This window comes from Gossypium arboreum, chromosome 3 (assembly GCF_025698485.1).
Source record: "Gossypium arboreum isolate Shixiya-1 chromosome 3, ASM2569848v2, whole genome shotgun sequence".
NCBI classification, from domain to species: Eukaryota; Viridiplantae; Streptophyta; class Magnoliopsida; order Malvales; family Malvaceae; genus Gossypium; species Gossypium arboreum.
The window spans coordinates 123,564,404-123,577,717 of NC_069072.1; the positions used below are offsets into that span (position 1 = coordinate 123,564,404).

Here is a 13,314-nt window from a genome sequence, read left to right on the forward strand (position 1 = left end):
TTAAGCGCATGGCGCAAGAAGATGAGGAGGAGAAAAATCTAAATAATGGTAAAAGGGATTCGGATCCCTCTAGTTTAACTTTGCAGCCTAAGAAAATTGCCAAATTTGATAAAGCTCAGCAGGTCGAGGCGGCTATTAGGGTTGAGCGAGTTTTAATTTGGGGGTATTGTAATAGATGCCATCCGAGCGATTTGTGGGTCTATTTAGCATCAGATTAGTAAGTGTCCTTATTTGGTTAAGTCGGTGCGAGCTCCGGTTCACAATCATGTTCAGCCTCAGAGAGCAATTCAACAGCCTGCTGGGGTCATGGTTAATTCAGTGGTGGTAATGGAGGTGGTCATAGACAGAGGGCACCATGCAAAGGTGCGACTCAGACTAAAACAAGACAACCAATTTTGGTATATACGGTGAGGCGCCACGAGGATAGAGATGTGACTAACGTGATAGCCGGTACATTTGCTATGCACTCGCATTTTTATTTTACTTTGATTGATAGCGGTTCTACACATTCATATATTGCTAGTAGTTTGTCTGGTAATTTTGATATTTTGGCTGAAGATACTAGTAAGATTTTTGTGGTTAGTCCGTTAGGGTAGTCAGTGTAAGTCAGTAAGGTATTTAGGATGTGTTCACTTGAGATTCAGGGGTTTGTGTTTCTAACTAAGTTGATGGAGTTTTCATTTAGAGAGTTTGACTTGATATTGGGTATGGATTGGTTGATGGAGCATCGAGTCGGTTTGGATTATATTTCTAAGAGGGTAACTCTAAAGGTTGGGAATAGAAAGGAAGTTGTGATGGTTGGCGAGCGTCAAGATTACCTCTCTAATGTGATCTCTGCAATGGTAGCCGAAAAGTTGGTTCGAAAAGGGTGTGATGCGTATTTGACATTTTTATATGACACGAGTGTGGTGGGTTCAGCTGTGGAAAGAATTCAAACAATTAGGGGTTTTTTTTATGTCTTTTCTGAGGAGTTTCCTGGGTTAGCACTGGATAGAGAAGTTGAGCTCGAAATTGATATTTTGCATGGGACAGCTCTGGTGTCCATCACACCATATCGTATGGCACCGAATAAGCTAAAAGAATTGAAGATACAACTTCAGGAACTTCTCAATAAAGGGTTCATCGACCTAGTGTGTCTCCGAGAGGAGCACCGGTTTTTTTTGTCAAGAAAAAAGATGCTACCGTAAAAATGTATGTGGATTACCGACAATTGAATAAGTTGACGGTAAAGAATAAGTACCCCCTTCCAAGGATCGATGAATTGTTTATTCAGTTTCATGGGGCATATGTGTTTTCAAATATTGATATCCATTCTGGGTACCATCAGTCAAAGGTTAAGGAGTCTGATGTGCATAAGATCGCCTTAGGGATTCATTATGGTAATTCTGAGTTTGTGGTTATGCCATTTGGTTTAACAAATACTCCAGCTGCATTCATGGATCTTATGAATCAGATGTTTCAGCCGTATCTAGATCAGTTTGTCATAGTGTTTATCAATGATATTCTGGTATACTCTAAGACTAAGGCCGAGCATGATGAGCATCTTAATGTTTATCCAACGTAAGCACTACTGTCGTTTCCCTGTTTTGGGTGTCAGCTCATTGTGGATTGAAGTGTTGGGTTAAGGTGTTATATCACGGGTAAGAACAATGGCATTTCCTTTAGTAGTGTAGTACCATTTTTTGCTATTTTGTTCTAATGAAAAGTAAGTGATCTCTTAAATTGGTTGTGGTGTCTGGTTTGATCGTTTTAATGTACTGATAAGAGATAATTGTACGATACTCAACGATCCCTCGAGGAATTAAGTACGCATTAAAGTTATTGTTTTCCTTAAAGTGAGTGGTGAAACATCAATCTTAGGGATTGAATTTTTGGTGTTAAGCGTTGAATTCATGTCTCGGTTTCATATTAGAGTTTTTATTAATCCTAGATATGTATGTTGTGTTCAGGATCTCATTGTTGTGTTAGTGTCAATATCGTAGTAGCATCAAGTGTGTGTTTCTAACCCAAAAACATCGATCTAAAACTCAAAAAAACTAGAAAATTAAGTTGTTTTTAACTGCAGCATGAGTCACACGGCTATGTGGCAGGTCGTGTACACCACACAGGTGTATAGTTAGCCGTGTAGAGCGCATGGGCTTGTGTGATTACACGGGCAAATGAGATAGGGTGTGTGGGCTACACGGTCTGGCTTATTGGGTCATGTTGGCCCATTTTGGTCTATTTGTGGGGCCAATTTTTGGCAGGGGATAAGGTTTTGAAATTGGATCTTTAAGTACTCTGTAAGTATAGAAGACTATAATTTTATGTAATTGTATGTTAGTAAGCATGGTTGTGATTAGTAACTCTGTTTAAGTTTTGTGATAAGCCTGTATTAATGACACTGATGAACATGTCATATTTATATTTCGATAATATTACAATATCATTTGATTGAATAGTTGACCCAGCTCCTTGTTGTTTGAAGAAACCCTCCACTTCAATTGGTATTTTTTCACGAAAATACGTTGCATGAGATATTAGTATGATAATACATGTAGATAGGATATGTGTTGGAGGAAGTGTGAGTTTGGTAGTATTACTGCATTTCTGACGGTACATTCGTAATGTCAATTTGGCAGCTCAGCTGCATAATTTCTGAGTGGCATACGACCACGACATGGTCAGATGGATAGATGGGCTATTGTAGTCCTAATTGGTATAATAGGTTGGACGGAGATAATGTGTAGCGGAGGGGGTAAAATTATTATGTTCTAATATGTTATTCTGATATTTGCATATAAGCATGTTCTGTATGATTTCTGTATATGGGTCAATGCACTCACTGGACTTCTAACTCACTTTGTTAATTTACCATTTTTCAGGTAATCCTCGGACTTAGGATTTGGCAGCAATCTCGGAGCTCGGTTTGGTTATTTGAACTTTAATCTAGTTTTGGAACTTTATCTCGGACTTTACAGGCTTTTTAAACTGTTTAATTTAGGGACATTTACTTTGGTTTTGGGTTTTGCAAAATATTCTTTTAGATGGTTATTTTTGATAAGTCGGCATGATTTATGATCGACTGAACGAGTCGAACGATTTGTTAAATTTAATGTTTTCCAAAAATAATAATTCTAAGAGATCTTTTTGTTGCATATATATATATATATAATCAAAACTTAGTGTTTTACGATATAAGGAACTATGGCAAAATGGTTTCAAATAACTAATTATATAAGCAAATATTTCAAAATACACTCATATGTTATTGTGACAAATACTTTTTGTTAAAATCAAAATGATCAAAGCTTTGGGTATCATTATAACTTTCATAATTTGGTCATGACGTCTAGGCCGGGTTTGGGGTGTTACATATATCGAGGTTGTTTGAATTGAAACAAAATGGTCGATCGAATTAGTTGGATCGAGAATCGGTCAGAATACGGTTCAAAGAAAGACATTGAAACAGTTAACTCTACAATCGATACGGACCAGTTGAATAGAATTTTTAATTTTATTCTTTTATGAATTTTTTAAATAGTCTTTTAATTGAATCGAGTAGACCGGTTGAAGCGATGAACCGATAGCTTGACCAATTCAATCACTTATTTGATTATGAATATGATTGAATTTAATGTTTTATATATTTATATAAAATTTAACAAATTAATCATTTATAAAAATTATTAACATATTCGTGTTTGTAGTATTATTTTTATCTTATATTTTTATACTTGCGTTTGATTATTTATAGGTAGGTGAAATTTTGTATTAGTATCAAATTAAAATTAAATTTGTATTATTATTAAAATAAAATTATTTATATAGATTGACATTAATCAAGTCTCAACTTAGTTAAAATTTATCAAAAGTTCTTTTCTTTTATAAAGTAACAAATATAATTTTGAGGGTATTTAGATTAATTTTTTTGTATTTTGATAAAATAAATAAATATATATATATAGTGGGAATATTAGAGATTTGAACCCAAACCATAATATTTTTATTAATTCAATTTTATTATTTCAACCAAAAATATATTTAATTTTTATATTATTTATATATATTACAAGAAGGTTTTCACCTACATTATGGAGGTATCATAATCTAATAAAATTTTAACATCTAAAGTTAAAATTTTTATATTAAAAGATTCAAATTATATTATTAAATTTTGAAAGTGAGCAAAATATAATTTCTTTATTTAATCAAGGATGGCGAAGGCTTTTACGTGCCTCACGGCTTCTTCTTTAGTAGCATGTTCAAAATGATACAATAACAATAACAAAAAAAAAATCATAAAAACAATAACAATAAAGTTTAATATACATGTAATTATTAAGTAATGTTTACAGTAATTTATAATATAATTTAAAAGGCATGGAGCAAACAGTAATTTATCCAAATTAGAAATAAGTACCTCAAATGGAAGAATCAGGTGTTAAAAAAAAACCTTAATGTGAGTATGCTTGTTTATTATTATTTTTATATACAACCTTGTAATATAATATACATGTATATATGATATGATATGTAATTTTCAAGTATTTGTTTTGCATACATAATTTAATGTTTTTAATTGTCAATTTTTATTCTCGTCTGAATTAAAATATACACTCTACAATTAACTTTAATTTAACATTACAATAATTAATCTCACTGTTATTTTTAATCTCACTATCTATTTAAAGAGACACTTTAAATCAACTAAAATTTATAGTCAAATATAACTTGAATTAATTGATTAAATCTTAATTTAATTAACATTGTTGTTACAAATAACTTGAAGTACATCGATTTAAACAATCTTAAGTGGATAATATTTTATATTATATTATAAAATTTATAAAAATTTTGTTGTCCAGTATTTCATGTTTATATTATAAAAGATAAAAGCTAACTAAAAATAAATTCATTTCACTTTAAATAATTGCTTAAATCATAAATCGGTATTTAAACTATTTTTTTTCAAATTGGTACTTAAGTTTTTTATGGGTAAACTACACTCAAAGTCACTAAATTAATAGTAAGTTTATATTTTGTTCACTCAACTTCAAAAGGCTATAAAATGGTTACTGAAATGTTCGAAAGTTTACATTTAAATAATTAAGTTGTTAAAATCGTTGTTGTAAGGCCTTCCCTGTTTGTACTGCCTGCACTAATCAAAAGATCTAATTCCTCTACTCTTCTACAATTCAGTTTTTTTTTATAAAACAGCTTTAAATATCACAAATATGTTAACTAAAATCCAAGCAATTTTCTTCTCTGATTTCCACTGACTATCAAATCAACTTGGATCTAAGGTATATTCCTAAACTCGTCAATGGGTATTGATCTATCGTACCGATCATCTAATCTTACCTGGTGCTCGCTAGCTAGGTTAGGAAAAAAAAAACCTTAAATGCTTAGTGATTCAAATAAAAAATTTCAAATAGTTTAATGACTTAAATAAAAACTTTCGAATAATTCAATGACTATTTTGTAACTTTTTAAAGTTGAGTGACGAAAATATAAAATTACTAATAGTTTTGTGATATCGGGTGTAGTTTACTCCTATTTTTTGGTCTTAAGTGGTACCTAAACTATACCATTTTTCCCTAGTTAGTACCTAAACTTTTTTTTGTCACACGTTATACCTAAACTATTTTTTGTTGCCCAAGGTGGTGTACTTAAACTATACTCCATTATCCAAATTACTCGAACCATTTAAAAAATTATCTTAACCAATCATCTTGTGACACATGACAATTTTAACTAAAAAAATTCAAAAAGTTTCAATAATATTTCCTTAAGCGCTTTTTTTTATAAAAACTTATAAACATATTCTTTTTTTTTTCACCTAATAACTTCGGTGATAGAAAATTTAAAAATCAATAAAAAAATTCATCAAAACCTAGTTTTTGGTGACAAAACCTAGATCCTACGAGTTTCTTTTTTTGTTTTTAAATCTCAATTTTAATTTATTTCTCATCCCGATCAAAACCTATGTATTGTTTTTCTCAAAAACAATTTTCTTCATTCTTTTTACATATTTTGCATAAAATAATTAATATTGTGCGAACCTCTATAATGAAAAAACCTACATATATCATGAAATCCAAATACTAAAAAGAAGTGAGTGGAAAATTTTGGCAAGAGAATTGTAAAGAAAAATTACCTAATAATTAAAAAGAATACATTAAAAGAGATGAAAGAATGTGAGGAGGAGAGTGCGTACAAAATAAAAGTTTTAATGTAATTAAAATTGATTTTTATAATTTAATTTTAATTTTAATTTTAATTTTAATTTAAAAGTGTCATGTATCACAAAATAATTAATTAATAGATTTTTTTTTTGGAATAATTTGGATAATGATTATAGTTTAAGTGCTAATGAAGTATAATTTAAATATCAACTTAATATAAACTTAATTAATAATTAAATAAAATTAAAGCCATATTAATAAAAATAGAATAAAAGCACTATTATCGAAATCAATTTTATTTTATTTTCTCACCACCGTAGAAATAAAAATTTTCCAGTTACAAAATCACTTATTTTTTTTTCATCTGATAAGCTTCCGCGTAGAGAAACGCGTGAGGCATGGTAGTTGAATTGAATTGAAACTAGCATATCACTAAAGATTCCATTCCCCTTTCTAAATCCCCTCTCATTTCCCATTTTCTTACAATATTAATAATTTTTTAGTTAAAAAAAAAAAGAAAAGAAATTGAAAAGAGCGCGCGTAAAAAGTCAAAGGAGCCCAAGCAGTCATCTTTCACACCTTCCTGGCCAAGTTCTTCCAGACTTTTCAATGGTTTTTTAAGTACCCTTTTCGTCTCTGATTCCCAAATTTCCATTATTTCTTTTCTTTTCTGTTTTTTTTTTTTTGCGATTTTTTTTCGATTCTATAGCTGAAATGGCTGATCAGAAAATGAAAGAGAGAAGAAAAGTATCATTGATGATCATGGTGTTGATCTTTCAGGTTCTTTCTGCATCTCTTCACGGCTGTCTTGCAGCAACCGGTCAAGGTCAACCTCCTAGGAAGCCTACCTCAATCCATCCTAGGGCCGGTGTTCGCTCCTCTGTTTTTCTTCCTGTTTCTGGCAATGTCTATCCTCTTGGGTACTGCTTTCTTTTTTTAATTATTGTAAATTTTTTGTTCTCTTGAAATGTTGGTTTTCTTTAGTTTCTTGGATCTTTCCAAGTTTATTTATTTTGTTGGTTTCATCAATATGCTGCTTTTGTTCTGAATTTGATCATCTGATAAATATGTTGGTTAATTTTGTTTAAATATTTGTCATTTTGGATCCTTTGTTTTTCCAAGTTGAATTCTTTGGCCAAATCAGCAATTCCCCATTATAAGTTGATAGCTTTTTTGGGTTTCTAACTGTTTTGGAATTTGATTGTTCATCATAATTTGGGCTTGAATTTGCTCTTTATGTAGAGTACAACATTACTGAACTTCATGGAATTTGTGTTTCTATCAATCATCAGGTATTATTCTGTGACAATTGGTATAGGCAACCCACCTAAGCCATTTCAACTTGATATTGATACTGGCAGTGACCTCACTTGGGTCCAATGTGATGCTCCTTGTACTGGTTGCACCTTGGTAAAATTTCTTACTCAAAATATGATGATATGCACTGCTAGGTTCTTATGATGATTAATGCCTTTGATCTTCATGATTTGCAGCGTCGTGATCAACTTTACAATCCGTCTAAGAACAACTTTGTGGACTGCAAGGACCCCATATGTCTTGCAGTTAACTCTCCCAATCCACCTCAATGCAAGAACCCTAATGAAAAATGTTGCTTTCAAGTTCAGTATGCTGATCATGGTTCAGTTCTTGGTTTCATTGTCTTAGACACCTTTCCCCTACGACTTGTCAATGGCACCCTTTCTAAACCTAATTTGGCCTTCGGGTAGTTATTTCGAACTCTTCCTCTCATTTATGAATTCTGGAAGTGATTTCAACCATCTTTGTTTTTTTCCCCTCATCCATAGGTGTGGACATCGTCTTCAAAACCGCGGTCTTCACCCTCCAACTCCTACTGCCGGAGTCCTCGGGCTTGGCAAAAGTAAAGCAAGCATCTCATCACAATTGAGTAGCATGGGTGTAACCAAAAATGTGTTTGGCCATTGCCTCGGTGATAATAGAGGGTTTTTGTTCTTTGGGGCTGATTTCGTCCCAAAATCGGGAATGACTTGGACACGGATGTTACAAAGTTCCTCTTAGTAAGCACAATGAATCAATATACTGGTTCTAGTAAGCACAATGAATCAATATACTGGTTCTTTCTTATTGCCTCTTAACATATGTTTCTTTCTTCTTGATTTTCATTTCAGTAAACATTATTCATCCGGTCCAGCAGAACTTCTTTTCAGTGGGAAGCCTACTGGTATTAAAGGCGTTAACGTTATCTTCGATACTGGTTCCACTTACACTTACTTGAATTTAAAAGTTTATGAAACCGTACTTAATCTGGTGAGACATCAACAACCATCAATGCATAAAACCTTATGAATGCAAACACATTAAGGGAATTTGATTGCTACTTCATTTTTCAGATAAGGAAAAATCTCAGTGGAAAGCAACTACATGATGTGAAAGATAAAGCTCTACCGATCTGCTGGAAAGGCACTAAGCCTTTCAAATCCGTGCGAGATGCTCGGAACTATTTCAGCACCTTTGCATTGAGTTTTACAGGCTCAAGTAATGTTCAGCTACAGCTACCACCTGAAAATTATCTCATTGTCACTGTAAGTACCCGAAAAACCCCCTGCAAACAATCAAACTTACCGGAAGTAAGATAATAAATCCATAGAATCCAATTTAACAAGTTCATGCTTCTCAGGAACAAGGAAATGTTTGCCTTGGAATTCTGAATGGCGCGGAAGCCGGACTAGGAACTACCAATGTGATTGGAGGTAATAAGAGCGTGTATGTGTATATATATTCATGTTACTTGGAATATATGAACATTGGGTTGTTGCTGCTGTGCAGATATTTCATTGCAAGGCAAACTGGTGATATACGACAACGAGAATCAGATGATAGGATGGGCTAATGCTGATTGTAATCGCAAGTTTGGCTGATTTTGAATCTTTTTTTCTTGTAATATGCTATAGGAACTTGTTTGGAAAAAAAAAACTAAATAAAATGCAGAAAAAAAAATACATAGCTTCTTCATTTAGCAGAGGCCGGAGGGTACATAGTGTTTGTTTAGTAATAGAAGCCTCTCTTATTTCCATGATTTCTTTACAGTTGGGTCATTTACAAGAAATTGAGTAATTATGATGTCATGAATTAAATTACTAAAATACTTTCAAAAATAATAAATCAAACTATTCAATAATATTAAAAATATTTTTTTTCTTTTAAAAAGGACACGTTCTAAGAAAAAAACCTTATCAGGACTCAAGTATTCACTATTTCATTTTGATTTTCTTTTCGGTTGAAAAATTATTCTTTCTTTACAACACTACTATTTTTTAGCCATTAATTTTTATAAGAATAAAATAAATCTTTTCATATTTTTAATAATTTATTTTTACATTTTTTATAATTAAGGAGAGAAGTAGAATTATTTGGAATGAAACCTAAACTCTGATATATTTCTTTTAAATGTTGATTGAATGTGTGAAAATAACTTCGAAAACAATAAACATTTCATACATATTCCAATAATCAGTTTTTATTATTTATATATTTATTTATTTTAATAAAAGACATCATTGCCATATTAAAAATATTAATAATTAATATATTATGTGACATTTTATGAACTTAAAAATTTAAATATATTTATATTTAACATATATTTACAAAATCTTTCACGCCAATATTTGTATTTTTAAAAATTGTGTTTATTAATAAGTTTTTTTATCAATCACTCTTATAATAATAATAATAATAATAATAATAATAATTGGCTTTTCCATAAAACAGTGTATATTTTCCACAAAGTTCCGAAAATCGATTTGTCTGACTAAAAAAACAAATATTTTATTTGCAAAAAAGAAACGTGGAGGCTGTAGGAAGCTGCAAACTCACATTTATAAATTCACTTCAAACCCAGAAATTAAATTCCTTTTTTAGCTGTTTCCTAAATCCTTTCCTCACAAAAATCCCCTTTTTTAATCCAAACAAAACGCCCTTTTGCTTTCTTTTTTTTTTTTTTGCTCTTTTTGACCTTTTTAGCTTGTTAGTTTCCCAAGAATACAACTTTCTGTCCAAGTTTTAAAAAAAAGAAGATGGATGTAAAGAAAAGCAAAGCAACAGTGGCACTGATGATGATGTTCATGATGTTGTTTCTTGTAAATTTTCCAGGGTGTTTCTCGGCTGCCAGTCAGCAACCCATCAATAAAAAGTCAACCCATCTTAAGCCTCATAATGGGTTTCAATCATCTTTTCTTTTTCCTGTCACTGGGAATGTTTATCCTCTTGGGTACTTTCTCATTTTCTTTGAAATGTGAAATTTGTTTATGTTTGCTTCGCTCGATCTTTGGGTTTCTTTTAAATTTTTTTAAGTCTGGTAATTGTTTGTTTTATTGCATGAATGAGATTCTTTATTGATTTTTCTTCTCAGTCTTTGTTTTCTACTGAGAAATCTTAGTACTATTTGATCAACTTGATTAGCTCTTGGGTAAGCTCTTTCTTTGAATTAGGTTTCTTGAAGTTTTAATTTTTGTGCATGTTTGGCTTTATATGTACATGTTCTTCTGAATCTTGTATATTAATTTGGCTATAAATTGGTCTCTTTTTAGAGATTATTTAACCTTTTGGAAGAAATTCTTGAAAATTTTCCTTGGGTTTTTTATCTTAGGGTCTATGAGAGTGTAGTTTCATTGAAATATAGTTCCTCTGTTTGTCTCTAGAATCTTTAGTGCTATTGTTTTGCCATTGTCTCAAAGGGTTGAAAACCATGCTTTTGTGCAGGTACTATTCTATATCACTGTCCATAGGCAATCCACCCAAGGTTTTCGAGTTCGATATTGATACTGGCAGTGACCTCACATGGGTCCAATGCGATGCGCCTTGCACTGGTTGCACCAAGGTAAAATTTTCGATAGATGTTGAATCTTATCATGTCCTAAATTATATCTTGCTATGTCTTTGTCTCTGTAGCCAATCGATCATCTTTACAAGCCCCAAAAACACATCCTTGTAAGCTGTGAGCATCCTTCCTGCGGCGTGGTTCACTTCCCTGAAAGTCCTCACTGCGAGAAACCGGATGACCAATGTGACTTTGAGATTGACTACGTTGATCATGGTTCAGTTCTTGGTGTGGTGGTCGCTGATGTCTTTTCTCTTAGATTTATGAATGGCTCTCTTATTCATCTCCCATTGACTTTCGGGTGTGTATTTTTTGCTCTTTACCTCAATAAGAAACCTAAACCATAATGAATATAATTTCCTGATATGTTGAAATGGCTGCGGAAGTGCACATTTCCTTATAACCAATATCATATTTTCTTATCCTTTTTCAACAGATGTGCTTATGATCTGAAAAATCCTGGCCCATATGATCCTCCAGCAGCTGGAGTCCTCGGGCTTGGCAATGGCAAAGCAAGCATATTGTCACAGCTGCGAAGCTTTGATCTCACAAGAAATGTATTAGGCCATTGTTTAAGTGGGAAAGGTGGAGGATTTTTGTTCCTAGGAGATGATCTCGTCCCTTCTGGAATGTCTTGGATGCCTGTATCGGCCAACTCGTAAGTACTATTAAATTCCAGCCACTCCTCCTACCCTTAACATTTGTTTTCTCATCTCTGTTTCCTTGATCATTTTGTTTCAGTAAACATTATTTGTCAAGTCCAGCAGAAGTCTTATTTGACGGAAAGCCGACTGGTATAAAGGACCTTAAAGTAGTATTTGACAGTGGGAGTTCGTACACTTACTTTGGCTTCCAAGTTTACGAAGGAGTGCTCAATCTGGTAAGTAAACGAGTGGGAGTGTTCCTGTTGAGAGTAATCTTTAAGCTTTTCTTAAGGAACTGATCTTGTATTTCATGTCTCAGGTAAGGGAAAGCTTAACCGAGAAGACGTTGGACACAGTGCAGGATAAAGCTCTCCCAATCTGCTGGAAAGGAACGAAACCTTTCAAATCTGTTCATGATGTCAAGAACTATTTCAGCACCTTGACATTGAAGTTTAAAGACACCCAGAATATTCAGCTAGAGTTACAGCCAGAAGCGTATCTTATTGTCACGGTAAGCAGATCCCTAGTTCTCCAACAAAATGATATCAATGGACACGGTTACAACAACATTTCTAACATGCTCTTCCGTTCTCAGGAAGATGGCAATGCTTGCTTTGGAATCTTGAATGGCACGGAAGCAGGATTGGGAGACTTGAACGTAATAGGAGGTGATAAATAATATTAAGAATCGTTTCCACCATTTTCGTTGTTCTTTGTCATCTAACTCTTCCTCATTTGTTATTTTTTCTCCTCAGACATCTCGTTGATAGGCAAAATGGTGGTCTACGACAATGAGGAGCAGCGGATTGGTTGGATATCGGCGGATTGCAACAGGCTTCCGTAATCCTGAAACCCTTTCATTCTCTTAGCATTCACTTATAATTGCTTTCATCATTTTCTTACCCTTTTTCTTTCTGGCAGTAACAGTTTGGACAGTAATTACAAAGAAGATATTCAACGACCATATGCTGCAAATTTTGGTATTTTAGAAGAGAATCATCCTAAAACACAAGGTTCAAGCGAGACCAATGTTCGGGTGCGCAACCGAGAGCTCTGATACCAAAAAAGAGTTGTAAAAGGTTGGGTGAAAAGTATGTTGGGAATACATATATTTGTTCGGTAATACAAGGTATAAAAATGTAAATGTATTAATGGCAGATACAAAAAGGAAATAGTAATTTTTGTTCACATATAGATGTTACTAGAAACCTTGATGTGTTCTTGTGGAATTTAGATACAAGAATTTGCAATATTTGAAAGATGCATCACTGTGTTTAATTGGCTTTTAAACTCCTTTTATATAAAATATAATTGAATGAATGTATGTACAACAAAATTTCCAATCGTGAAACTCTATTTTCACTTTGTTTTATTGCTACTAAAATTTGATTTCGGATTTAATAATGTTATTAATTTTTTACTTACGCAAAATCCATGCTTATAACCTACTATAATTTGATTGTTCGATAAATTTAATCCATCTTTTGTTGAAAGGAATTACATATAAATGATTAAATTATTTATTTTTACTAATTTATACATATTATTAAATTATTTACTTTTATTAATCTTTGCATTTACATATAAATTGTTGAATTACAATTTTTAAATCAACGTTTAACAATGTTAGTCAATTGAATTAACT

The 13,314-nt window shown here is 32.4% G+C and overlaps 2 protein-coding genes across 5 annotated transcripts; both read left to right on the top strand.

The window, feature by feature from the left end:
* The first annotated feature begins 6,554 nt into the window (after nucleotides 1–6,554).
* On the top strand, nucleotides 6,555–9,289 carry LOC108465058 (aspartic proteinase Asp1). 2 transcript variants are annotated; one of them, XM_017765371.2, is made up of 9 exons: nucleotides 6,556–6,779; nucleotides 6,948–7,087; nucleotides 7,460–7,577; nucleotides 7,661–7,890; nucleotides 7,973–8,203; nucleotides 8,315–8,453; nucleotides 8,537–8,728; nucleotides 8,824–8,896; nucleotides 8,973–9,289. In XM_017765371.2, the coding sequence occupies exons 1-9, from the start codon at nucleotides 6,777–6,779 to the stop codon at nucleotides 9,062–9,064; spliced, it is 1,218 nt and encodes a 405-aa protein (XP_017620860.1). In that variant the 5' UTR covers nucleotides 6,556–6,776; the 3' UTR covers nucleotides 9,065–9,289. The 2 variants fall into 2 exon arrangements, with proteins under 2 accessions (XP_017620859.1, XP_017620860.1); XM_017765370.2 differs by having other exon boundaries at nucleotides 6,555–7,087.
* Nucleotides 9,290–9,942: 653 nt separating this feature from the next.
* On the top strand, nucleotides 9,943–13,005 carry LOC108465054 (aspartic proteinase Asp1-like). 3 transcript variants are annotated; one of them, XM_017765364.2, is made up of 9 exons: nucleotides 9,943–10,416; nucleotides 10,908–11,025; nucleotides 11,097–11,326; nucleotides 11,462–11,683; nucleotides 11,767–11,905; nucleotides 11,989–12,180; nucleotides 12,265–12,337; nucleotides 12,425–12,509; nucleotides 12,591–13,005. In XM_017765364.2, the coding sequence occupies exons 1-9, from the start codon at nucleotides 10,223–10,225 to the stop codon at nucleotides 12,724–12,726; spliced, it is 1,389 nt and encodes a 462-aa protein (XP_017620853.1). In that variant the 5' UTR covers nucleotides 9,943–10,222; the 3' UTR covers nucleotides 12,727–13,005. The 3 variants fall into 3 exon arrangements, with proteins under 3 accessions (XP_017620853.1, XP_017620854.1, XP_052882326.1); XM_017765365.2 differs by having other exon boundaries at nucleotides 12,597–13,005; XM_053026366.1 differs by lacking the exon at nucleotides 12,591–13,005 and having other exon boundaries at nucleotides 12,425–12,513.
* Nucleotides 13,006–13,314: the final 309 nt, after the last annotated feature.